The following is a 26,956-nucleotide window of genomic DNA, read 5'->3' as shown; positions in this document are numbered from 1 at the left end:
AATCAAACAGTTTGGGTGAATCGCACTTTTCCATCTATTCAGCCAAAGTCTAGAACTCTATTACTTCTTAAACAGGAAAAATTGCACAAAACCTTCATGTCTGTTTTAAAATCTCACTTAGCCAAATCATGGATATTTCTATGTTTCTCCCCAGGACAGCCAACCAAACAAACCCAGTCCTGCCATAACCCCATTTTCTACATATATTTCTAAGCAACTAGCTTTTCCACTACATCTAAGATGCCTCTTTTTACACCATTTAGTCTTTTTTCTCTGCTAGAATTGTATACTGCTGTAACTGTCATCTTTCTAACCTTTAACATAAAAATTCCTCCAACACAGACAGACTTGGTGTCAACTGTACAAAGTACACATATATGTCTGTGTTTCCGTTTCAAAAGATGGACGCTTCATTGTACTATAAAGGATTTAGAAATGTCTACTTATCTTTCTGCCTTGTTTATGTGACCTTAACAGATTGCAAATACTTCTGTGATCTATTTCCATACATTCATTTGTGATTCATGTGCAGCTTTTTTCCTTAGGCCTCCAATGAAAAGGTCTTCCACCCAGTCGGACCATCCAGGTCAGGAAATGCAATTCTTCTTCTTTCGGCTTTTTTCCCGGTTAGGGGTCACCACAGCGGATCATCTGTCCGCTCATGATTGGCAGTGGAGTTTTACGATGTTGAGTTGCAAGCCCGGCGCCCAACCTTCCACAGAAGGCACACACATGCACACACACCTAGGGCCAATTTAGTGTGTCCAATCCACCTACTGCATGTCTTTGGAATGTGGGAGGAAACTGGAGCACCCGGAGAAAACCCACACGACCACAAGGAGGACATGCAGACTCTGCACAGAAGGCATTCCAGCCGAGAATCGAACCGGAGAACCTCTTGCTGTGAGGCGACAAAGCTAACCGCTGCACCACTGTGGCCGCCCTAGGTCAGGAAATGCAATAAATAAATAAAATAAATTTCCTGACAAACTATTTACACAAGATGATCATCCATCCATCCATCCTTAACCCCTTTTACCATTTTGCATATGGGGTCGGTGTGTCACTTTCAAAACTGACAATCATCTCGAGTCAGGGTTTACACCACCAGGTGGCTAGCCCTGCCGCAGTAGTTCATCTGTACCACTCACTTGCACACACACTCACACACACACACACACACACACACACTTATGGCCAGTTTAGAGTGTCCAATCCACCTACTACATCTCTTTGGAATGAGAGAGAAAAACTGTAGCATCCAGAGGAAACCCACTCGACCACAGGGAGGATATGCAGACTGCACAGAATGCACCCTAGCCATGAATCAAACAGGAGAACATCTTGATGTGAGGCGGCAATGCTAACTATGGCACCACCGTGATGCCATTACAAAAGATGGTTAAACAGAGGGAATAATTAATCCAAGTTCCTTGGGCCCAGACTACATTCTCGTTTTGTAGTGATGTATTGTATACACAATAAGGATGAGGGTAGAGGCTGTCTATTAAAGGGAACAATACTATATTTTTAGCATTTCATGTGAGCCCATATTTAGGATACATCAACAAAATAGCTACAGAGTGCTCATTCTGGAAAATTCAGGTGTCAGAAGGTGATTTAATAAACAGCCTCCGCCCATTTATTGTAATACGCAAACTTTAAAATCCAGTGGTCTTGGCTCTCTGCTCAGAGATCTGAGAAATAAATGCTGATAAGGAGAGGTCCCAGCTCTGAGTCCAGAGAGACTTTACTGATCATTTTCATACTTTAAAATGAGGCACCTACAACTCGCAATGTGTGGGTTCTATCTTTCAGCTAGTTTGCTATGCATCTTACCACATATGGGCTGAGTTTTAAAACATTTAACTTCTTTATCATACTGTCATGGTAAATAGTGTTGAAAGTCTTGGCAGGTCAAGATACATTATGAGTACCACATGGTCAATGAATAAAGCCTCAGCAACTTTCAAAGAAATTTAACACATTTGTTAGACAGGGTCTATCCTTCACAAAGCCAAACAGCTGGGAGCAAAGTCTAACAAGATTCTCAATATCATAGTTTATGAGGTCAGTCATATATTTCCATGGCTTTGCAGGTGAGTCTTGTAAGGCTGACAGGTTTGTAATCATCTGGGTCAGTTGTAAGGCTACTGATACGGACAGGCAATTATCTGGGTTGACTGTAAGGCCACCCTTACAGAGAGGCATCTCAACTACAGTGCACCACACATCAAGAAAAAATCCAGTGGTTAAGCTGTTTACAGAGTGGGACTGCAAAGCTGTGTTTATCACTATTAATTAAGCGACCAGATATATCCTAGAGTACCAGGAAGGAAATATTTTATGTCTTGGTAAGCAATTTCAATAAGGATTTGGGTATCATGTGGCTTTGTGTAGAAGTCTCAGGGTGTGAAGCTGGCACTAAATTTGTTTGCAAGGATACTGGCAATACGTATTAGGTTAGAATAAGTGGTGTCATTTATTAATAAGTTGACAGTACTGTAGGGTATAGCTTCTTGGAATAGCTAAATGATTTGTAAGTACCTTTGGCTTCAAAGTGTAGCCTAAGTTCATGTGCACCTTTAATGGATCTAACAGTGTTTTTCAGCTTTTTTTCTATAATGTTTTTGATGTCTTCCTTAAGGAGAGAGGTTTTGGAATCTGCTGTACAATTTAAGGAGTAGCCACACTTGTAAGAATAAGGCCAAGAATGCCTTGCCCTGTACCAGGTTTATCAGCTACTCAAGAAGTTTTTCTTTTTTTTAAGTTTTCAACTTCTTGGGCATATCGTACAATGAAGTTATAGATGTCCCAGTTTACTGAAGAGTAGCTAAACTCGCTCAAAATAAGGGAGTTTTTGCTAACAGGGGGATTATTTAGTACACGGTGGAATCTTACATGGTCTTCTGGGGGTGAAAGTGTTCAGTAACAAGCTATTAGTTGATAGTTAACCTTATCAAGAGTGAGCTGTAATTCAACGAGTTCGATGTGTGGGTCCCTAGGTATCTGCCGGAGGTAAATATGTTCCTTGACAAATATGGATACTCCACCACAGTTGGTAGCAGATAAGAAGACACAAAAAGCAGAAAACACATGTATAAAAGAAGTATTCTATTTATATTTAAACTACGTGTCAGTAATTATGCATGTTTTCCAAATACAGGAGTGCCTCAAGATCAGTTTATTGTTTAGACTTCTAAAACTGAGGAGTGCTATCTTAATGCAATCTAACATCAGGATTGATTGATAGTTACACTGGAATTTCCATCAACTGAACTTTGTCTAAAATAAACACAAGGGGGCAGCAAAGGCTTTAACCAGTATGTGGAAGCCTTGCAACAGAGGTGCAAGGCATTATTAAATAAAACACATTTCTGACAAAAAAGGGATGCACCTTGTCAATGTAGGTGTGGGCTTTTGTGGTGTAAATGCATGTTCTTAAACAGTGTAGAAAATTCCAAACAAAGTAACACCACTGTAAAGAAAAAATGCCAGCATTCTCACAATTAATGATGGAATTTCTAATATTCTTTGGGGTGTTTTTGTGCTATTTGTGGGGGATTCATCAGCATGCAGACTTGCAATTATGATCAGAGGTGTGCTTTAATAAAGGTTGCTTCCAAAAGATGAAATAAAGCATTTCACATCTAAAAATCCAAGAGTTCAGCTTCTTGTGACACTTTCCTCAGCTCTCTTCATAGACCTCTCCAAAGCCTTTGACATGGTTAATCATCAACTCATGTTAAACATTCTCAGATCTCTTTCCTTAGACACTAAGACAGTCCAATAGGTGGCAGTACACTAAACACAGAAAGTGTGATAAGAGACTTAGGGACACAGGTGGACAGTGGTCTCACCTTCGATAACCACATCGCCACAACAGTCAGGAAATCCTTCTATGTGGCACACCTCATCACGAAGGGCTTTTCATCCAGAAAAAAGGAGGTCATTGTCCCACTGTACTCATCCCTCATTAGACCCATTATAGAATACAACGCCCCATTTGGTATGTACCTCTCAAGACATCTGCAACAACTGGAAAGGCCTCAGAAATACCTCACTAAAAGAATCACAGGCCTAAAGCAGAAGCCCTACGCTGACCGCCTTAAAAAACTCCAGCTATACTCTGTCGCATATCATCTACTCAGAGGCAATCTCTGCTTAACATACAAGGCCATGTCAAACCCAGAGCTGTTGGACATGCTACACTTAAAGAAATCCCAATCCCTCAGAGCTACACGCTCCAGAGATCTAAACCTTGTCATCACAATAAACAAAACATGCTGGAGAGATAGGTTCCTGACCCAGAGACTCCCCAGACTCTGGAATAGATTGCCCATACATGTCAAGCAGAGTGCCTCTTTGGACCTCTTCAAGAGGAACCTTGATGATTGGATGGGAGAAAGGAAATTCACCCCAGGGATCACGTCAGTCGCCCTGCTAGACAGGGGTCCAGGAAAGTAAATAATGTGGGAAGAAATAGCCAGGGAATTGTTATGGCTAGGCTTGTATAGGCCCTTGGGCTGATAGCCTAGTACCAACCTATGAACCTAGAAAAGAGACAGCAAGCAGTTCTCTGGGACAATCACATATCCTCTCAACTACCCATCACCACTGGAGTCCCACAAGGCTCTATTTTGGGACCCCTCCTCTTTTCTGTTTTTATTAATGATCTGAAAACTTCCCTAACACAAACCACCTGCATTTAATATGCAGATGACTCGACACTTATCTGTGCCATGGTTTCTTCTGCTGAGCTGCAGTCTAGTACCCACAAAGTATTTACATCAGCTGAAAACTGGTTCCATCAATGGTCTCCTTTTTAACCCCAAAAATACTAAATTATTACTGTTCACTCCTATAGAGAAGTCCTCTCCTATCAACTTCACAATTGTATCAAACAACAGCACAATAATATCACCTGATTCTACCACCAAACTTCTAGGTGTCACAATTGATCATAATCTTAACTTCAATTCACACGTTAACATAACCATTACATCAGTAAATAGAAAACTCGGCTCTCTCTATAGGCTCAAACCCTTCCTTACACCTTCAGCTAAGACTACTATAGCACAAATACACCTGATCTCTACCTTTCTCTATGCCTCTCCTATGTTTACCAATCTATCAAAATCCAATTTTAATAAACTGGCAACCTCATACAATAACATTGCTAGATATGTCACAGGAGCTTCATTTCGTACCCACCATTGCATAAATCTTAAACAACTAGGTTGGCTAGAATTACAAAACCAGCTGTTGCTTCAACTTACAATCACCCACAAGATCTTGTATCACCTCATGAATACTCCCATACTCTGTAACCTTATTAGCCCTTATAAAAACCTCACAACCCTTCTCTCAGCTAACAAGCTACTAGTTGCCTCCCTTAAATCTCACAATAAATCTGGTGACTGCCTGTTTACTAACACTGTTGGTTTTAATTGGAACAAGCTTCCAAGTGACCTTACATCACTGGTATCAACACCCCTTTTCAAGAAGCAACTAAAAATCTTCCTTAATTCCCAATGGCGATGCCCATGTACTAATCCTGACCGACACTTTTTTGCCTCTTGTCTTACCCACTGTTATAGGAGTATAACTTTTACTTTTATACCTTTCTTCTCCTCTAGTTATGCTTTTTTACTAATAAAGATAGCTTGTCTTAATAATAAAAAAAGATAAATAAATAATTTTTGTGATCTGTGATTATCCTTTTACTTGGGTGCATATCAAATGAGTTAACAAATACTGTCCTTTGTGTATCTTAACTATGCGTGTCACTCTCACATATTGTAGCAAAATCTGATGTAAAGGGGTTCCCCAGAGTTATTCAATTTGTTTGACTTGTTTTTATATGTATAAGCTTTGCATATTTGCTAAATTGTATAACTTGGTAGTGGAGCTTTTCTCCCCGAGCCTCTACTGAAAATGGACATGTATCCAGCTAGACTAGCCCGGTCAACAAATGTAAAATAAAATAAAAAAATAAATAAAAATTTGTTAGTGGCCATGTTGAACTGCTGGAACTTATGCCAGATGCTTTCATGCTCCAACCCCAGGTAACTCAAAGATCTATTATTTTAGTCTTGATTCACAATAATGCAAGAACATTCTGAAGGCTTACTCAACATAAGTTAGGATAAAATTCTCACTGTACAACTGGCAAGAAGGACCCGAGTAGCATGGGGACAGTTACATCATCTTAGTCCACCTCATCGAACACCACATCACACACAATCAAAAATGTGAATACCCTAAAAGTGAATGCTTCAGAACTTTAAAGCACTGTCACAGCTCTCGGGAAGGAGTCCTCATCTCTTGTGCACCGAGAGCAACCCCTAAAATAAGATTAAAGGTTGGCATACTTATGATTATGTAGTCCTTTCATTCACTTGGGGATAAGCTTGCACTTTAGCTGGCTTCACACATTTTACTAATTCATATTTTTAATGAATTCCTGGGTACTCCTCTCTTCGCTGCTCCTGTAAATCACTTCTGACTGTCAAAGTCATACCTCAGAATATGCATCTGATGATTTAGTCTGCTTACATGGTAAACATTTGGTCTACCAAGTATATTGTTTTTCTGCATGCTCTATACACAGTGACATCAGTTTTTAAAAGAAATATGCTTGGTGTTACTAACAAGACAGTAATTAGACAAGAACTGTATTTTTAACTGGCATTACAGGTTAATATAAATCTGTTTCTACACAGTCTGGAAAGGTAAATGGGAACAGCTGAGATTAGATGGCATCAAATGAAGGGTACACATTCATTTAGGTACAGTGCACTTATTACTCACCTGTCAGTTGTGTTACAGCTGTGGCAGCGAGTGCTTCTGTTGCTAAAGTGACCATTTCATCTGCTGAAACTGTAACAATATTTAATTCCTCTTCCTCATCTTCCTCGTCATCATCTGGATCTTCCCCTTTTCTCAACAGTCGTTTCATACCTGCCTGCCCCTGGTGTACTGTTTTCACATGAGAACGAAGATTGTCTACTCGATTGAAACCACGTCCACAAGAATCACAGAGGTATGGCTTTTCACCTGGTGAGTACAGTAAAAAGCATTAACCATAACACACATTAACCAAAATTACTTAATATATTAAGAAGGAAAGATTCATATAACTGAGGCAGGAAACAAAATAATGAATTCTAGTCAGCAGAATACTTTGGACATACCAAATTCCATTTTAAATTGTAATAACCTAACCAGTTCTTCAAACTTCCCATAACAAAACAGAAACTCTTAAATTTGACATACCACAGTAAACGATTCATTAGATGTATAAAATTAGCAACATATTGTACTTTTTCAAAGTGTTTTGAATCGGATAACCTTCTAAAAAAAAAAAAAAAAAAAAAAAAAAAAATCATTGCACCATTCACAGTGAAAAGATATTTGTTTGTACAAACCAGAAACTTCACAATACAGCTGACAGATGTACACTGACGGCGCATATGAAAAAGTTTGCGAGGACAAAAAGTAGGGTATTTGCAGGACTTTAAAATAGTGTATGCACACTATCATTCAGTCCTGGACTTTTATTAGCACATAGTTTTGCCTCTGCCACCTTCTTTCATACAACTTCAACACGTCACCTCTTTGCTCACTCTGTTTGCTAAAAGAAATTGTGTGATGGCAAAGGAGTGCTGTAACTGCACTGCAAACAAGTTTCTGTAACTGAGTCAATAAAGCCTCAAGGGTGGGCATTTTCTTGATAAAACTTCTAGCACTGAACAGTGGCACATTGAGGTGGGATAGAGCGGTACTTGTAGACTGGTATGTGTAGAAGATTGACTTTGCTTTAAAAAGCACAATAGAGGTAGAGAACATCTTAGCCAATAAGTGGAAGCTCAGAGGAGAAGAGCTGTTATCCCTGGTGAAGTAGGCACGTCTGTTTATCATTGATCTCCAAACTGACACACTGGACTCCCTAGAATGCCACTAGTTACTTATCCAACTCTTGAAAACAATCATTTTGTTGCCTGCATTGTGGCATCATTTGCAGTGATGACAAGAAACTGTTCAAGACTAGCTTATTTCTAGCTTCAGAAACATAGACTAACAGCTCGGTCATGTCAGGTGAAACATCGAACGTTGTTCACTCTCACCTCATCAGTGACCAGGTTGTATGTATACTTGGCATGAAAGGATCAGGGTGCCATCATGAATTCTGACACTATTTTTACTCAGCCTGGTGAGTGTTACATTAGTATATCTGCCTACAGAGTCCCATGGTTAGGACGTCATTATGTGTGGTAGCATGTTTAGGCATTCATAAAGGCTTAGGCATACAAATTAGGACCTCTTGTTTGCAGTGGCAGTTAGAGTGTTCTGAGTGCTCTATCAGCTGGAGGTATTGTAGCGAGTACAGTGGATAAGGTTTGACAGTACTGATGAAGTACAGGTGTTCTGGAGCACTGCTTTGGAGACCTAAGAGTCTTGAGAAAGGATTTTGTTTCTACCTCAGAATACTTGGTCTTAGTGTAAGTGGTGTGATATGGTGTGACAGTATAATGAGTTCTGACAGCTTTGTGATATGAATGGCTTGTCTCCAGTTTAAATAACAAGTAGATTTCATGTTAGGTAACAAAAATGAGTTGTCAGTGAACATGAAGCAGTTGCTACACTGGTACAAAGTACTTAATGTTGGTATGCTGGCAACAGATGAGTTAAGAGCAGACTATGGTTTCATTGTGACAAGAAACTGATAGTGAAAGAGTTTCAAAAATAATGGGGTCAGGGGTACTATGCTAACCAAAACATCTGATCTGATGGGAGAAGGGATTCAAATAACAACGGTTCAGGGCAGTATGCCAACTGAGACAGATTAACAGTAGAGTGGGTGTTAGATATAGACGAAGTAAAATTACTAATATGGACAGACACAAAGTGAAATCAGATCTATGGCCCAGCAGTGTATGCAGTGGTACTGCAAATGAGAATATATATACGTGGAGTAATTTGGTAAAATACAGCATACTATATATGTAGTATGTAAGGCAGAACCAGATCCTACACACACAGTATAAAAATGCAAACCATGCAGGGTATAAGCCTGGCTGTCACAATACTACACAGTGCAGTACAACAGCTCAAAAATGACAGAGGATATCAGCACAAATGAAGGCAAAACGGGACAAAGGCATAGCTGTTACAAGATTAGTGAATGCAGTACAATTTAAAAGTAATACAATAAGGTGGTGATACAGGACATAGGCAGAATGTTACAGGATTAGCAAAAGGAAGTACCTCCCCAGGCACAAACAATACAGGATACAGTCACGGATGCCTCAACACTGATAAGTGCAGTGTAACACCTTGAACGTCACATACAGATCCAGCACAAGCCTGGATATTAAAAAAAGTTCATGCACAGTACAAGAGATAAAAATGATAACACAGGTACTACGTGACTTCACAATACAATTGAAGTCATGCAAATACCAGCACTGGTGCTACAATAATTAATCAGTGTATTAAATCAAGAATGATCCAGTACAATAAGTACAGCTGCACTGGAGCTTGCTACAATAAGCATCAGTACAATAAATGGAGATCCAGTACAACAGTTATCTGTACAGGTGCCTCGATTACGTGAGCTGACTTATAAGCCATTGCTTCTTGTATAGCTATTTGAAGTATTTAACTGCACTTAATGGTGCCACAGTTATTTGCAAAGGCTTGTGAGCTGCTGTGTGTTAAGCAGCTGTTTATTGGGGTTAGATTACAAGCCTCATGGAGTAGGATGAAGAGAACATGGACCCAACTGGCTACTACACGGCATGGGTTTAGTGTGGTTTTGCAAGATGCACATGACGCATCTCAGCACAATCAAGCAGAAAGCTGCACAGTGCAGCAGAAATTAAAGCAGGCAAAACAAGCAAACAGACAATAAAAACTGGGAGTGTTAACGAGCCAACAACAATGTGATGTTCAGAACACTGCAAGTTCCGCTTCTCTCATAATAACAAACTACAGTAACAATATCAAATTTAAAACACCACTATCGGACAACACAAGTCTCATTATTAGTTTTAAGGCTTAAAAAGTCACTTCCCTGCTTTTGAAGGGATAACAAAGACAATTTTAGTAAATAAGCAGTGGGGAGCCAATCACTGTTGTACAAGACAAAATACGCTAAATAATGTCATTCTAGACCTACAATCCTACTCAAGTCAACTGAAGGTAATATTCTGCCTTCTTGACCTATTCCACTCCTTAAAGGATCAGCTCGGAATAAGATTAGAGTTCTCCACTGCACCTCTCCAACTGTTTTGCTACACTAGCAGATGATGCCCATGAGGCTGAAATGTTGGACTACCTTTTCAAGACAGTGCACTTTGCCACTGCACCATGTCATGATGTACAAATAAAATAAGTTTCATGACTCCTGCATATTGTTACAGATATGTAGAAACATCATGGCACTGTCTTTTCTTTTTGGGTAGGCATTAACTCAGATCAGTGCCTGCTTTCAACTGTGGTAAAGTGTGAAGGGTAAAGATGTGTTTGCAGATGCATGTCCTTCTAAAATTAGCAGGTTGTGCCTCATAACTGGACTGTTTCAAAGGAAATTCAAGATATAGTAAGATAATTCAACCTGTATTCGTCTAATAATAACCACATATTAGACCGAATTCAAATCTATAATGGCACACTAACACTATTTTTAGTTGCTTTTGAGTTCAAGGGGGATCAGTACTTGGACACCACCATTAGTCTGATCCAAGACTGTGCACTTAAATGGTGGACACCTGGCTGCCCTTGGGTAGACATATCTTCTTTTATCACTTTGGGTGCTGAAAGTCAAACATTTACTGTACAGTAAATTTAGGGAGCTATTTTTATGTTGCTCTAGATGTTATTTTGTATATTTTCCTCTTTGTGTTAATGTGTCTTATTTTTGTTTATCCATATGCCACTGCCAAAGTAACACACACCATTTTTATTTTCTGCAGATGCTCATGCTAAGTTGGCTACACAGCTTCCTTAGCCAGAGAAAATGTGTGAGTTGTTCTGGGCCAGTCAGACCAGTTTTGAATGTATGTGAGACTAACTTGCAGATTAACTGTTGTATAAGCAGTCCTTCTAGATCAGATTTATAAGATTGAGTAATGTCTGAGAAAACTGCTATATAACATGGAATATGAAGGGATTAAGGACTTCTCAGATGGCGCAGTGGTGTAGCAGTAGTGTTGTCACCTCACAGTAAGAGATTCTCCGGTTCGATTCTTGGCTTCTGTGTGGAGTCTGCATGTCCTCCCTGCGTTCGTGTGGGTTTTCTCAGGGTGCTCTGGTTTCCTCCCACGTTACAAAGACATGCATCTGGAGTGTTTCTTCCCGGGCCTCTGCTGAAAATGGGCTTTGTTCCAAGTTGAACTTTCCCGGTAAAGAAATATTAAATAACTGTTAAATAAATAAATAAATTTAACAGAAATGGCATCCACCTGCAGCTTACTTGACATGAAGATGGAGATGGGTGATGACCAACTATATGAATCAGAACAGCACGGAATTTGTATGACCCAAATATAAACAATTCTGTACGGTCTTGCTGGTGCAGCATCTTGGGAATTACTGAACTAAAATGGACAAGAACTGGCCATTTTACATAACACTACTAATCAGACTTTCTACTGTAGACAAAAATCTTCCAGAATAAAATGAGTAGCCATTACAATTTAAAAAAAATGTCAAAATTAGTGCTTGGCTACAACCCAACAAATACTACCATTATGTGACAACTTACTATAACAGCAGATGTCCTACTGATCATCACTGCAGTATTCCAATACTTGTGGGTTATCCTGCTGAGGTACCAGATCTTCTTACTTCTGCAGTATGATTTCAGCCAGTAGCTCTAATAGTGCATAAGCAGATGTATAACCACAGGATCCTAGCCTATCTAGCCTCAGTAGAAATCAGAAGGTCTGAGTGAAAACACAATGAAAAAAGAAGCCTGTCCAGGAAAGAGGGTGGGAAGGAGATGCTCACCTCTATTCAAAATGGACAGGAAAGATGGGGAAGGAAGGAGGGAAGCAATACTGCAACAGTGATCTGCAGGATATGTAATGTTATGCTAAGCTCCTACACAACTGTACTATGTCCTTCCTTAGATTACTGTAGTATTCCAACACTTGTGAGTGATTCCAAAGACTACTAGTTATTGAGGGAGGTAAGATTAGATATAGGGTTGCTGTCTACCAGACCTAACTGGACAGATATAGCGAAAAAGAGGTCCTGATCAGGAAGAGGTATCTACACTGTAATACTTGGTGAAAGTGTGTACAGAGGTACAGGTGATGACCTTCAGGATGGATCTGGAGTCAATGCATTTGATGAAGGAATGAGAAGAGGCTGCTTTGCTGGAGTAAGTCTTCACTGTGGCTGGCAGTGTCTTGCAGGAAAAACAAGAACTGGAATTGACTGCGGGTCAGACTACCAGGTCCTTATCGCAAACTTTAGAATTACAAAATCACAAGAAAAAGTGTCCAGGCCAGTGAGATATGAGCTCAACAATATTCCAAATGAATATGCATTAGAGGTGAAGAATAGATTCAAGGGATTAGATCTGGTGGACACAGTACATGAAGAACTAGGAACAGAAGATTGGGATATTATGCAGGTGGTGGCAACAAGAAATATTCTAAAATGGAAAGAATTTTAAAAAGGCAAATTGGCTGTCTATGGAGGATTCAGAAATGGCTGAGGAAAGGACAATAAAAGGCAACGGATATAGGATAATGCATGTCAAATGCAGAGTTTCAAAGAAGAGCAAGAAGCGATAAGGACATATATTTAAATGAGCAGTAAAAAACTGGAAGAATACAATGCAATGGGAAACAAGACATCTGTTCAAGAAGATCAGTGATATTAAGGAAAACTTCTAGGAAAAATGTGCATAATAAAAGAAAAAATGGGAGAGACCTAACAAAGGTAAAAGATATTAAGACGATGTGGCAGGAATATACAGAACTATAGGACTCCAACATCATTGACACATACAATGGTGTGTTCTTTGACCAACAGACAGACATTTTGGAGGGTGAAATTAAATGGGATCTAGAAAACTAGCAGGAAGTGATAGAATTCCAATTGCATTGTTTATAATCCTGCAGAATGATGCCGCTGTAGTGCTGCAGGGAATTTTCCAGCAAATCTAGAAAAAAGGATAGGGCTATTGAGCTGAAAGGAACAGTTAACATTCCAATCCAAAAACGGAGATGCTAAAGAATTCTCCAATTATGGAACAATTGCACTTGTTTCACATGCATGCAAGGTAATGTTCAATATATTGCAAGCTAGATTCTAATAATAGTCTGAGAGCTGCCATATGTGCGAGCTGGTTTTAGTGGCAGAGGCAAAAAAGATCAAACTGCCAACATCTGTTGGGCAACAGAGAAAAAGTACAGTTGTGTATACTTACCATAAATGTAGATGTTCGAGTGTATTCATTGTTGCAGTTATTACATTTGGGTTATCTGCTTGCAGTAGCCCTCAGTCGGCCTGATTAACAAAGTCTTGGGTCCTGTGTCGGTTGCTGTCCCTTCTTCCATGACGTCAGGTCGTCAGGGGTATAAAACATGCAGCCGACGCCATTACATCAGTTTTTCTTGCCCCAGATGTCAGGTGCCCCCCTAATGAGAAGCAATTAATCTATAAATACAAGGATATACCTCCAACAAAAAAACAAATACACCAAAAAGATTTTAGAGCATAGTAAGTGAAAGTAGAGGTATAGTCAAAAAAAGAAAGGGGGCTGGAGGGAGGGTAACCAGGACTGCAACAGTGAATACACTCAAACATCTACATTTATGGTAAGTGTACACAACTGTACTATGTTCTTCGTGTTTCACTGTTGCATTCATTACATTTGGGTAGATTACAAAAGCTAAGGTTGGAAGGAGGAATTTAAATAGAATTAGGACCAGCTATAACGCCCTGCAAGATTGCAGTGGCAAAACCAGCTCTGGATTAAGAGAAAATTGGCAAATGATAATGCTTGGTGAAAGTATGTACAGAACTCCAGGTAGCAGCTTCTAGGATGTCCCTAGTAGGGACGCCCCTGAGAAAGACTGTAGAGGTAGATGCAGCCCTGGTTGAATGGGGTCTGATGCCCTGTGGCATAGGTTTTCCATGGTGCTTATAGCAGAAATGAATGCAGTGGCCTATACATTTTGAAATGGTTTGCTTTAAAATAGCTTTCCCCTCTGTCCCTGCAGCAAATGCCACCAGCAGTTGTTTAGATTTCATTTGAGGTTTAGTCCTATCCAAGTAGAATCTAAACTGTCTGTGCACATCTAAAGAGTGCAGTATCCGCTTTCCTTTGTTCTGTGGGTTAGGAAAGAAGGTAGGCAAATGAATGGACTGATTAAGAGCCCCACTGGATACCACCTTGGGCATGAAGGAGGGATTGGTTCTGAGGGACACCCTGTCCACATGAAAGATGATGAAAGGTTCCACTGTCATAAGGGCCTGTAATTCAGATACCCTTCTTGCAGAAGTGATTGCTAAAAGGAAAGCTGTTTTCCAGGAAAGAAATTTTAAATCTGCAGTAGCAGCTGGCTTGAACGGAGGAAGAGTGAGTTTCTCCAAGACAAAGTAAAGATCCCAGGCTGGGGTTGGAGCTCTCCTGGGTGGCCTTAAATGTTTGGCCTCTCTGAGGAGCTGCTTGAGCAGTGGGTGAGAGAAGAGGGGAAGCTCTGTGCTATCATCATCATCTTTCGGCTTTTCCCGTTAGGGGTCGCCACAGCGGATCATCTCTTTCCATTTCTTCCTATCCTCTGCATCTTGCTCTGTCACACCAACCGCATGCATGTCCTCTCTCACCACGTCCATAAACCTTATCTTAGGCCTTCCTCTTTTCCTCTTACCTGGCAGCTCCATCCTTAGCATCTTTTTCCCAATATACCCATCATCCCTCCTCAGCACATGTCCAAACCAACGCAATCTCGTATCTCTTGCTTTGTCTCCAAACTGTCCAACATGAGCTGACTCTCTAATATACTGATTCCTAATCCTATCCATCCTAGTCACACCGAGTGCAAATCTTAACATCTTTAACTCTGCCACATCCAGCTCTGACTCCTGCCTTTTTGTCAATGCCACTGTCTCCAACTCATGTAAGATAGCTGGTCTCACTACTGTCTTGTAGACCTTCCCTTTCACTCTTACTGGTACCCGTCTGTCACAAATCACTCCTGACACTCTTCTCCACCCATTCCACCCTGCCTGTACTCTCTTCTTCACCTCTCTTCCACATTCACCATTACTCTGAACTGTTGATCCCAAGTACTTAAACTCGTCCACCTTTACCAACTCTACTCCCTGCATCCTCACCATTCCTCTACCCTCCCTCTCATTTACACACATATATTCTGTCTTAGCCCTGCTGACCTTCATTCCTCTGCTCTCTAGAGCATATCTCCACCTCTCCAGTCTCTCCTCAACCTGATTCCTACTCTCACTACAGATCACAATGTCATCTGCAAACATCATAGTCCACGGGGCCTCCTGTCTGATCTCATCTGTCAACCTGTCCATCACCACTGCAAATAAGAAAGGACTCAGAGCCGATCCTTGATGTAATCCCACCTCCACCTTAAACGGATCTGTCACTCCCACTGCAGTCCACACCACTGTCACACTACCCTCGTACATATCCTGTACCACTCTTACATACTTCTCTGCCACTCCCGACTTCCTCATACAATACCACAACTCTTCTCTAGGCACCCTGTCATATGCTTTTTCCAAGTCTACAAAAACACAATGCAACTCCTTCTGACCTTCTCTGTATTTCTCCAATAACACACTCTGAGCAAACACTGCATCTGTAGTGCTCTTTCCTGGCATGAAACCATACTGCTGATCACTAATCATCACCTCCCTTCTTAACCTAGCTTCTACTACTCTTTCCCATAACTTCAAGCTGTGACTGATCAATCTTATCCCTCTGTAGTTACTGCAGCTCTGCACATCACCCTTATTCTTAAAGATAGGTACCAAAACACTTTTTCTCCACTCCTCAGGCATCCTCTGACTTTTCAAAATTTCATTAAACAATCTAGTAAAAAAATTCCACTGCCATTTCTCCTAAGCACCTCCATGCTTCCATTGGTATGTCATCTGGGCCAACAGCCTTTCCATTCATCCTCTTCATAGCTGTCCTTACTTCCTCCTTGCTAATTTGTTTCACTTCCTGATTCACTATCCCCACATCATCCAACCTTCTCTCTCTCTCATTCTCTTCATTCATCAGCCTCTCAAAATACTCTTTCCATCTACTCAACACACTCTCCTCTCTTGTGAGTACCTTTCCCTCACTATCCTTTATCACCCTTACTTGCTGCACATCTTTCCCAGCTCTGTCCCTCTGTCTAGCCAATCGGTACAGGTCCTTTTCTCCCTCTTTAGTGACCAATCTCTCATACAACTCTCCATATGCCTTATCCTTAGCTTTCGCCACCTCTCTCTTTGCCATGCGCCTCATCTCCTTATACTCATGTCTACTTTCTTCATCTCTTTGACAATCCCACTTCTTCACCAGCCTCTTCCTCTGTATACTCTCCTGTACTTCATTCCACCACCAGGTCTCCTTGTCCTCCTCCCTCTGTCCAGATGTCACACCAAGCACCTTTCTAGCAGTCTCCCTTACTAGTTCTGCTGCAGTTACCCAGCTATTCGGTAACTCTCCACTGCCTCCCAGTGCCTGTCTTAACTCTTCCCTAAACTCCACTTCACAATCACCCTTTTTTAACTTCCACCATTTAATCCTTGGCACTGCTTTCACACTCCTCCTCCTCCTCTTGATCACCAACGTCATCCTACAGACCACCATTCTATGCTGCTTAACTACACTTTCCCCTGCCACCACTTTACAGTCTCCAATCTCCTTCAGACTGGCCCTCCTACACAGGATATAATCCACCTGTGTGCATCTTCCTCCACTCTTGTACGTCACCCTATGCTCCTCCCTCTTCTTAAAATACGTATTCACCACAGCCATGTCCATCCTTTTCGCAAAATCCACAATCATCTAACCTTTTGCAATTCCTCTCCTTAACACCATACCTACCCATCACTTCCTCATCACTTCAGGGGAAGCTATGTGCTATAATGAGCTGAAATGGCTGAGGCATGAATTTTGATGGAGGAAAAAGACAAGCCCTTATGAAGCATCTCAGTCAAGTATTGTAGAATCTGAGGTAAATTGGGCACTGCTGCGGTCATTCCTTCAGACTGGTTCCAGGCACAGAATCTTTTCCATTTTGCAGCATAATATTTTTTAGTACTAGGCCTCCTTGCCTCTAAAATGATATCCATCACTGATTTACTGAGGGATGGTGAAGGAGAGATTAGGTAATTAGCCAGGCTGCTAGGTTTAGGGTTTGCAGCTGAGGGTGCAGAATCTGGTTATCCTGCTGAGACAACAGGGAAGGAGTCTGAGGCAGGTGCCATGGAGCCAAGCGTGACACAATGCGCAAGAGTGGGTACCAATGTTGATGAGGCCAGTCTGGTGCAATTAAAATCATCCTTGGCTTGTCCTGTTTGATCTTTAGTAGTACCTTGGAGAGCAGAGGCAGAGGAGGAAAGGCATAAACTGAAGGATACAGCATCCACTTTCAGAGCTAGCTTGTGAGGAATCCTTGTGCAAAATGTGTCCAGTTGATAGTTCTGGGGGGAGGCAAACAGGTCTATATCTAGGCTCCCCCATTTGCTGGTCAACATCTTGAAAATCCTTGGTTCCAGTTTCCACTCGTGTGGGTACATGAGGTTTCTGCTTAGTCCGTCTGCCAGTGTATTTAGTTTTCCAGGCAGGAATTGAGCTTGTAGATTCACTTGGTAGCTCCAGGCTGAGTTCCACAATGCCATGGCTAGTCTGCAGAGGGGGTAAGAATGTGTACCCCCCGCTTATGTACCACATGACAGTGGTGTTGTCTGTCTTTACCATTAGTTGTCCTGGAAGAATGTGGTCCTTGAAGGCTGTCAGAGCATTCTGTACAGCTAACATTTCCTTTTGATTTATGTGCAGGTGCATTTGACTTGGGTTCTATTTGTCCTGAATGCACTTCCCTGCCAGGTGCGCCCCCCCATGCATAGTCTGATGCGTCTGTTAAGATTTGGATGGCAGGGGGTGATGTGAATGGTAGTCCCCTGTTTTGGTGGCAGGCCTCTGCACACCAAAAGAACTCTAGGCGTAGGCAAGGTATGATAGGAATCCTTGCTTCTAGATCCTGTGAATGCTGACACCATAGGCTTTTGACATACCATTGTAGTTTCCTCATATGTAGCCTTGCATATGGAATTAGAAGAATGCAGGAGGCCACAAACCCAAAAGCTTGCAGTATTTGCCTTGCAAATAGCTGGGTTTTTGTGGCCACTTGTTTGAAGTAGGTTGTCAAATGAATCCGTTTCTCTGGCGTGAGGAAAGCAGTCTGTGAAGTTGTATTCAAGCTTGCTCCCAGGAATATAATTTGTTGGCAGGGTAGCAGGTGGGATTTCTTTTCGTTTATGGTGAACCCCAGACAAGTCAGTACCCTTTGAACAAAGGCCAGATGATTCAAAAGAATGTCCTTGCTTTCTGCCTGAATTAGACAATCATCCAGGTATGGGTATATTTGAATATTTATTTGCCTGCAAAATGCAATGACTGGAGCTAGGCACTTTGTGAATACCCTGGGCGCAGTAGATAAGCCAAAGGGCAGTGCAGAGAACTGATAGTGCATGTAGCCTGCTTTGAAGCGTAGGTATCTTCTGCAAGACTCCCTGATAGGGATCTGCAGGTATGCTTCTTTTACGTCTAGTGTTGCCAGCCATGCATCCTTGCCTAGCATAGGAAGCAGCTGGTGAAGAGTCAGCATTTTGAAATCACCAGAAAGGTGTTTAGAATAGAAAGGTCTAGGACAGGACGCCATGTATTGCCTTTTCTAGGTACCAGGAAAAGTCTGGAATAGAAACCTTGTCCCTTTTCCTCTTCTGGTACCAACTGAATAGCCCCCATGTTTAAGAGAGAGAGTACTTGATTTTGGGCCCCTGTCCACTGATTTGGGGGTAGATCTGGTCACCCGCTTGGTGTTGGTAACGTGTGGAATTGAAATCTGTATCCTTGGGACACTATATTTAAAACCCATTTGTCCTGGGTAATGAGTTCCCAGTTTTTGGCCTACAGACCAACTTTTCACCTAAAGCAGCATCCAGTAGGGAAGTGCTTGGAAGTTTTAAAAGAAAGTAATTGAGAGTTTTCCATAGGGGCGTCTTACTCATCCCAGGTTTGGGTGCGGAAACCCCCCACTGCCTAGTCTTGTGTATCCCTTGGGACTGAAACCTAGGGTTTCTGCTGGGTCTGGGTTTGGCTTGAGAAGACCTGGAAGGGGCTGGAAAGGACCAATTTTTAGAGGGCCAGTGCCTACTAAATCTAGGAGGCTGAACTTTTAAGAAATCTTTAACAGTTTGCATAGATTTAGCTTTATCTTCCATCGTTTTAAGAACTTCCTCTGCCTTGTTTCCAAACAGGCGGTCCTGATTTAAGGGAACATCCAACAATTTAGCTTTAACATGATCAGGCAAACCTTGCCCCTTAAGCAAAGCATGCCTTTTGAGCACAGACCCAGTAAAAGCAGCCCTGCAAGAGGCCTCTAATGAATCAAATCCACATTGCAAAGTATGTTTTCCAACCTGTTCAGCAGAATGCTTTAAATCCTGTAATTCTTTATTTTCAGCACGGTCAGGAATTAACATAATTTTCTGTTTAAGCAATCCAATAACATGTTGTTGATACTTTAACATATGAAACTGGCAGTTTAAAGCCCAAGGTTGCAGAAGTGTAAACTTTCTTACCCCATCTATCCAACGCCCTGGAGTCTCTATCAGAGGGGTAGGATTTTTAGCAGTAGAAGCCTTAATGCCCTTGGGTCCCTGTGAAATAGTTTCTGGATCCGCAATAGGATTTTTAAAAAGGAACTTGTGAGAATCAGGAAACCTGTAATATCTGTCAGGTCTTCTGGGAGCAGGAGGCAAAGAATCAGGGGCCAAAATAGATTCTGAAAAGGCATCATCAACAATGTCTAGTACAGGAGGTATAGCTAAAGGCCTATGCTGAGGCAGGAGTAAGAAATCCCTAAGCCTCTTTTTTGAATTAGAAAAATCCCGGTTTTCCCAGTGGAAATGCTCCCTTAGAGCATGTAAGATCTCACCAAAAGAAAAATCCTCTGGAGGGGAAGCAGAGGGTATAGAGTCCTCTGCATCAGAATCCTCGTAAGTAGATAAGGGAAAATCCAGATCATCGGAAGAATCAGAAAAATCAGAATCCTGTTCAGAAGATTCATAAACAACTTCAGTCCTAGGTCTCTTAGAAGGGGGAGGTTGGCTTCCTCTGATCAGAATTATAAGATCTTCAGCCATTCTTTATCATTTGTTTTTTAGGCATAGCGGCCTGAGCATGCGGCCTGGGGGTTGGTTAATTTGGCACGGTTCGAGATTTTGGCCTAAATGAAGAAGGAGGCGTTGGTTTAATATGCAAGTCTGTAGGCCTGAATACACTCTCAGAAGCCGGTGCCTGCACAGCGGCTCCAGACCCATCCAAGTTAGAGACATCCGCAGGTTCCACAGTTGAAGCATCTCGCAGCATACCAGACTCCAAATGGGTTTCCGTAGAGGCCTGCAAGTCAGAAGTAGCGGGTATCAGGGGCTGCAAAAGCACCTCACTGAGTACTGGCGAACTGGCGACTGACTTAAGAGAAGCGTCGTCAGTAGCTTTGGACCTCGGCGGCCTGTCTGTCTTTATCTTTGCATTTTTTCGGAATCCCAGTAGTCGGATGGCTAACCAACATTTCTGGATAATTAAACAGAGAACCGAAATATTTAGAAGCGAAAATATACCGACGACGGATAGTGCGCTGATTAAATAAAGCACAAAACCGACAGCAAGGTACATCGTGGTCAGGGCCTAGGCAAGGAATACAGTACGAATGAAAATCTTTGTGAGGTATTTGCTTTCCACAAGTAATGCAATTATTAACTTTTACTGACATCGGTAAGGAGCAAGAAAAAGTTTCCCCAATGGGGTACTTAGCTTTAGTTGAAGACTTCGGTTCTGAAACTCGAAAATGAAAATTTCAGGAATCGGCCGACCGGCACTTGTGGATTGCTTCTGCTTCGGGCACTGCACGGCAAGAAAGACTGATGTAATGGAGTCGGCTGCATGTTTTATACCCCTGACGACCTGCTGTCATGGAAGAAGGGACAGCAACCGATGCAGGACCCAAGACTTTGTTAATCAGGCTGACTGACGGCTACTGCAAGCAGATAACCCAAATGTAATGACTGCAACAGTGAAAAACGAAGAACATCAAGTGAGTTCCAGAAAGTCATCTTCTGCTTTATTTACTACTCTAATGCACTTGACTGTGGCAACCATAAACTGTGTGGCAAATTCTTAGAGAATTGGGAACACCAAGTCACATTATTTGCCTCTTGAGGAATCTGTATACAGAACAGGCATCAAACATTAGAACAGAATATGGATCAACTGGTTTAGTATTGGAAAGAGTACAAGGCTGTATATTGTCATCTTACTTATTCAGTTTATACACTAAATATATTGTGAATCAGATGCTGTAATCAAAATTGCTGAAAGAAATACTAACAACCTTAGGCAACCAGATGATGGCTGAAAGTGAAGACGGGTTGAAGAGCCTTAATGAAAGTGAAAGTAGAAACGGCAAAAGCTGGATTGTTGCTCAACATTAAAAATATTAAAATTATGTCAGCTAATCCCATCAGTTCTTTGGAAAGAAATGGGGAAGTGAAGGCAGTTTCAGATTTCGTTTTTCTGAGTTCAAAGATATCTACAGACGGTGATTGCAGCCATAAAATTCAAAGTTGCTTGCTTTTTGGAAGGAAAGCTATAGTAACTCTATGGCAACTATGGTTTACAGCGGAAAGCTAGTTTCTAGGATACAGGATTAACTTTTTTCACCAAAATTGTCAGCACTCAGCAGCACTGCCACGGAGTGGTATCACAGTACAACAGCATAAACTTTCAATATCAGTATTATACAGAGACCTGACAGTCATGGACAAAAATCCATACACTAAATTAATGCAACAGTAAAGTACTGCTGGACACCCCCCTCTCTTTCTCACAGTGCTGTCTGCTTGTCTGAATGTCAAATGTTTAAGTAGGTATCAACACTAGCTTTTACATTACAGACAGCTATTGATGTTACCAGCAATCAAATTCATATAATACGGGAAAGCCGAAAAGTATACATGTCTTGGGACCACTGCTGGGAGGCACCCTTCAATGACACAGATAAACACCCACATTTATCCTCAAATTTTTCTGGACATAAAAAATCCTTAGAGGTGACTATTACACCTTGAAAGGGAGTGAGTGCTTTGGCTTAAGACAAGATTCCAAATCTGCTTATCACTAGAAACAGCTGACAGATGCTGCTACTGAAGACTAGTATGTACACGAAAACAGGTTATCATTCAGAAGCCAGGATACTAACTAACTGTCGTACAAAATGGAATGTCTTTCTGAACTGCAGCCATAGCTGTTTTCGTAGAAATTATTGCATATTTGAGCTGCCAGAATGTTAATATTGGATATGCTTAAAAATATATCTCCTTGCCATGGATGACTGCTGCAGTCATGAAGTCTAGGAGTAAGCTATGAAAATATCTGAAAGACAAATCCGTATCCTCCTCTAACACATGAAGACAGCTTGCAAAAAGTTAAGCTACTTTAAAAAAAATATATATATTTTCTTTATGCTGTCCATAAGTATGAGGGATGACTCTGGATATAATCAGATTTCATTCTCTGCAACCACTCCAGTCTCAGGTAGTAAGCAGAAGTTTAAGAGGCTAATGACCCAGGTTGTCGCACCAGATGCTATAGTCTCAGATAAAACTCCAAAATGTAACCATGTGGTTCTGCAACAAAGCAGAGTTGTGTTAGGAACTTGCCATACCTGTATATGTTTACATATGTTCAATGCTGTACAATAACTCTTGGGACTTCTGCTACAGAAAGTCTGTTGGCAGGATGAACTTCATTACTCCTTCAGGTTACGCAGATGCCCTTCCTCCTGGATGCAAGGATATCAGTTACATAAGACGGATGCCTGCTTGCACCACCTCTGATTCTTTTTTGCTCTGGCAATTTTGTATGGTTAGAAGAGAGTCCTGCCTGCCCTGGTGGAAGAAATCGCCAGGAAGGTAGAATAACCAGAAGATCCTCAAGTTTCTTCTTCAGGCTCTAAGCCAATTAGAGGAAGGATGACACTTGGTCAGAATTACAGAGAGGGAAGGCAGTAAGAGGGGGTGACTATGGTACCCGTCCCAACTCAGGGTTGCTCACAGAAAGAAGAGAGGTGGGAGGAGATAATGAACTGGTACTATAACAATGATAATATTTAATCTACAATCATGGTTAACTACCTGAAAAAAGTGTATTATTTACATTACATAGTTCACTGTTGCAGTAAAAATCTTGGGAAGATTTACAATGTTTATGGACTGAGTTGGTGACTGGCCCTTGGGAGGAGAAAGTTGCAAGAGCCTCTGCAGGATGAAAATGGCAAATCCTTCCCTAGTCCTAGAAGCAATGATCAGATTATAGTGCTTGGAAAAGGGGTAAATTAGCTGCTTCCAGGACAGATTGGATATTGAGTCCCACTCCCAGAAGGCAGTAGTGGCTCCGGTGGCTCTGGTGGAATGGGCCATAATATATCTCAGAACATGCTTTACAACAGAAGTAAATTAAGCAAATAGCAGTGCACTGATGTTTGGATATGATCTATTGAAAGGATTCTTCTACTCACCATTTGCAAGCAAAATTAACAGATGTTCAGATTTTCTTATTTCTTTTGTCCCATCCAAGTAAAATCTCAACTGCCTAAGAACATCCAGCAAGGGTAAAATAATTTTCTCCTTGTTCTGACATGATGTAAAAAAATATAGTGAGATGCACAGACTTATAAAGAGATGGTTCTGCCATCAACCTAGAATGAAGGTAGGCTTACTATGTAGTCTGACAATATCCTTGTGGAATACAAGACATGTTTCTTTGCGCATTAGGGCCTCCAATTCAAAAATCCTTCTAGCAGAGGAAACTACCACTAATAGGACATTTATCAAGGTTATATAGCTGAGAGGTGGAAGCACCTGGTTCAAAGGTTGCAAGGATAGTTTCTCCAGAACATAACTGAAGCCCCATGGTGGAGTTGGTTCTCTTTCATTGGCACCTTAAAAGCAGGACTCCCTTGTAGAAATAATTTACTGGTAAAAAGGGACAGAGAGGGGATCCAAAAGCATACAAGTTGAAATGGCCGTGTCTGGCTAGTGCCCAGTGCATGTTCCTAATCTGGCATGCGAGCGCTTCAGCTGAAGAAAATTAAAGTCTGCTCCCCTAGTCTGACTCCTCTTCCCAAAGATCCATTCCTCACCTACCCTCCTTGGGCTCTTGGAAGAAAAATAAAGCTATCTTTCTACTTTTAAACAGTAGCAAATTATTTGCTACATTTGTAGCAGGCATTTGCTAAAGTTTATACAACACGTGGTCAACTACAGCACTTAAGACTGGGGGGAGGATTTTAATGCTGGTATGCAGAGAAGAGTGACTGGGATCAGCCAACCACATGCCCTAAGAGTGCACCCGGGGCAGCTGTCCCCTTTTCCACATCCTAAACTATACTACTGGCTGAAGCTTTCTTTCACTGAGGCATAAGACAATCTTGTTTTTTAAAGACCTGACAGGTATGTGAGGATCAAGAACACAGAACCTGTAGTTGGGTCTTTACTTTTTTATTGGCACCAAAGGTTGAACATTTGTTTATTTAGCTACTTAAGGTTTTCTTTTTATTTGATTTCCTACCCTCCTTTAAAATGTAGAAAACTTCATTTGAAAACATGCCTAAAAGGAATGTGCGTTAGATAACCCATGCTGTCAGCTTTAGAGTGCTCAACCTGTGGTGTAAGAGTGACCACTTGTTTTCTGCGATATAATGCAGCAACAGTTACAGGCATTGTCTTTACTAGGCACAGCAGAAGGGAGAATCAATGCTGCCTTGTTCAAAAGGAGGCTATGATCAGAATTTCTAATCTGACCTCTGATATTTCTGCATCACCCTGGGAATTAACGGCAATGAAGGAAAAATATAGAGAAACAGTCCTGACAAGTACCACCCCCACGTTCTGGTATCCTGCTACAGAATTTTCTGAGCTGATTTCCAAAGCAGTGGAAAGGTCTATATCTGGCACATCCAACCTGTGAACTAAGTCCAGAAATATGAGACTGTTTAGCATTCACATGTGTGGGTTCCCCCTTGTCCTCACGGCTGCTATGTTAAGGAGTGCCCCTGAGACAAAATGTAAGAAGTCCCGAGTCATTTTTGGTCAGATCCCATACTTGCAATGCCAGCCTGTATAACATGTAGGTGCTCCTCCAGGAATGCTGACATATGACATCCCTATGGCACTGTTTGTCAAGGATTTTTAAGATTCCCTATTGCCAAATGGGTCTGAATGCCTTGACGGCTAGAATGACTGCCACCATTTTTTAATGATATGTTTTCTCTTCTGGGTTTTGTCCTATATCCCTTGCATCCTCTGATCACCCAAGCTGGCTTCCTGAAAAGAATATCTTCACCCCCCTCCCAGGATTGAGGTGTACTTGTTGGATTCACCATGAAGGCTTTTTCTTGATGTAGGACAACAGCCATATGAGACACTACAAGGACTGTGCGTAATGGCATTATATGTTCAAGGACCACTGGAGCTTTCTCATGAGTAGCCCCACTAGAGACACTTCTAAAAATGTCAAAGGACATGTAGCCAGTTCTCTCCAGAACTACATCCAAATAAAAACAGTGCCAGGCTACCAAGGCTGTAGGTTATTAAATTTATTCAACTTAAAAGTAAAAATAAAAACAGGTAAGTGCTTTCACAATACAACAGATCGTTTCATCAGTCACATTAAAAAGAAAAGCCATCTATATAGCAATAGCACTATGACATCATTTCCTGTTGCAAGAAGCATGTAAAACATTTTTTTCTCCATTTGATTTTTCCCGTTTAGGGGTCACCACAGTGGAACTACTGGGCAGTGGATTTTTACAGTGCCGAGTTGCCAGCCCGACGCCCAACCTTCAACGAAGGCAACATCACATAACAACAATACACTTACAAAACTTTAAAAGATTCATATAAAAAATATATATACACAAATTGTAATGTGGGAGTGGGCGTGCCTTCAACATAGGCTTCAGGAAAACAACCGCATTTAGTCCTGGAAGCTTATCTGCTTGGAGTGGTAAAATCCAGGCTTGTTCCCTTGCCTCTGTCTTGTTCCCAAGATCCCCACCCCTAATATCAGTTCCAACTACCTCCAGTGCCAGAAACTTAAACTTCTGGGAGTTCCTTTCAGCCACCACATGGTGTGCTAATGCATTTTCTTCCTTCCCATTCCTAATGTCTCGCAAGTGTTCCAAAATCCATTCCTTAAAGGGACGGTTGGGTTTCCCTATGTAAAAAGAATAACAGAGGCTGCAGAATGCCAAATAAACTAAATTATTTGTAGAACAATCTACATAAAACATGCACTCAACAGAAAAACCTAAGTGGGGATGTTTAAAAACCATGCCAGGTTGTATAAAACTACATGCACTACACCTTCGACAGGGATAAGTGCCTTGCCGCTGGGACTGCGGAAACCCTCCTAATGCTCCCTTTCTATAGCATAGTTGTCTCTTCTAATTGGGGTTGTTTCTAAAAGAAAACCTTGGAACTTCTGTTACAACTCTACTCAACTCTTCAGAGACAGAATCACCCAGTGTTTCTTCACTTTATCACAGAAAGTATTTACATCACTCAAAAATGTGAGTGGAACCCTCACTGTACATTGTGGAGCAAATATACGGGATCC

The 26,956-nt window shown here is 41.4% G+C and overlaps 1 protein-coding gene across 1 annotated transcript in view; it reads right to left on the bottom strand.

The window, feature by feature from the left end:
* Positions 1–26,956, bottom strand: part of ZBTB17 (zinc finger and BTB domain containing 17) — a gene marked incomplete in the record, with an annotated part of 1,293,515 nt that overhangs the window by 183,848 nt on the left and 1,082,711 nt on the right. The window contains 1 exon segment of the mRNA XM_044060452.1: positions 6,814–7,059. Within this exon segment, the coding sequence (XP_043916387.1) occupies positions 6,814–7,059 (246 nt within the window).

The sequence above is a fragment of the Protopterus annectens genome, chromosome 2.part0 (assembly GCF_019279795.1).
Source record: "Protopterus annectens isolate FY-2018-M chromosome 2.part0, PAN1.0, whole genome shotgun sequence".
NCBI classification, from domain to species: domain Eukaryota; kingdom Metazoa; phylum Chordata; order Ceratodontiformes; family Protopteridae; genus Protopterus; species Protopterus annectens.
This window is presented reverse-complemented; position numbering and strand designations above follow the sequence as displayed.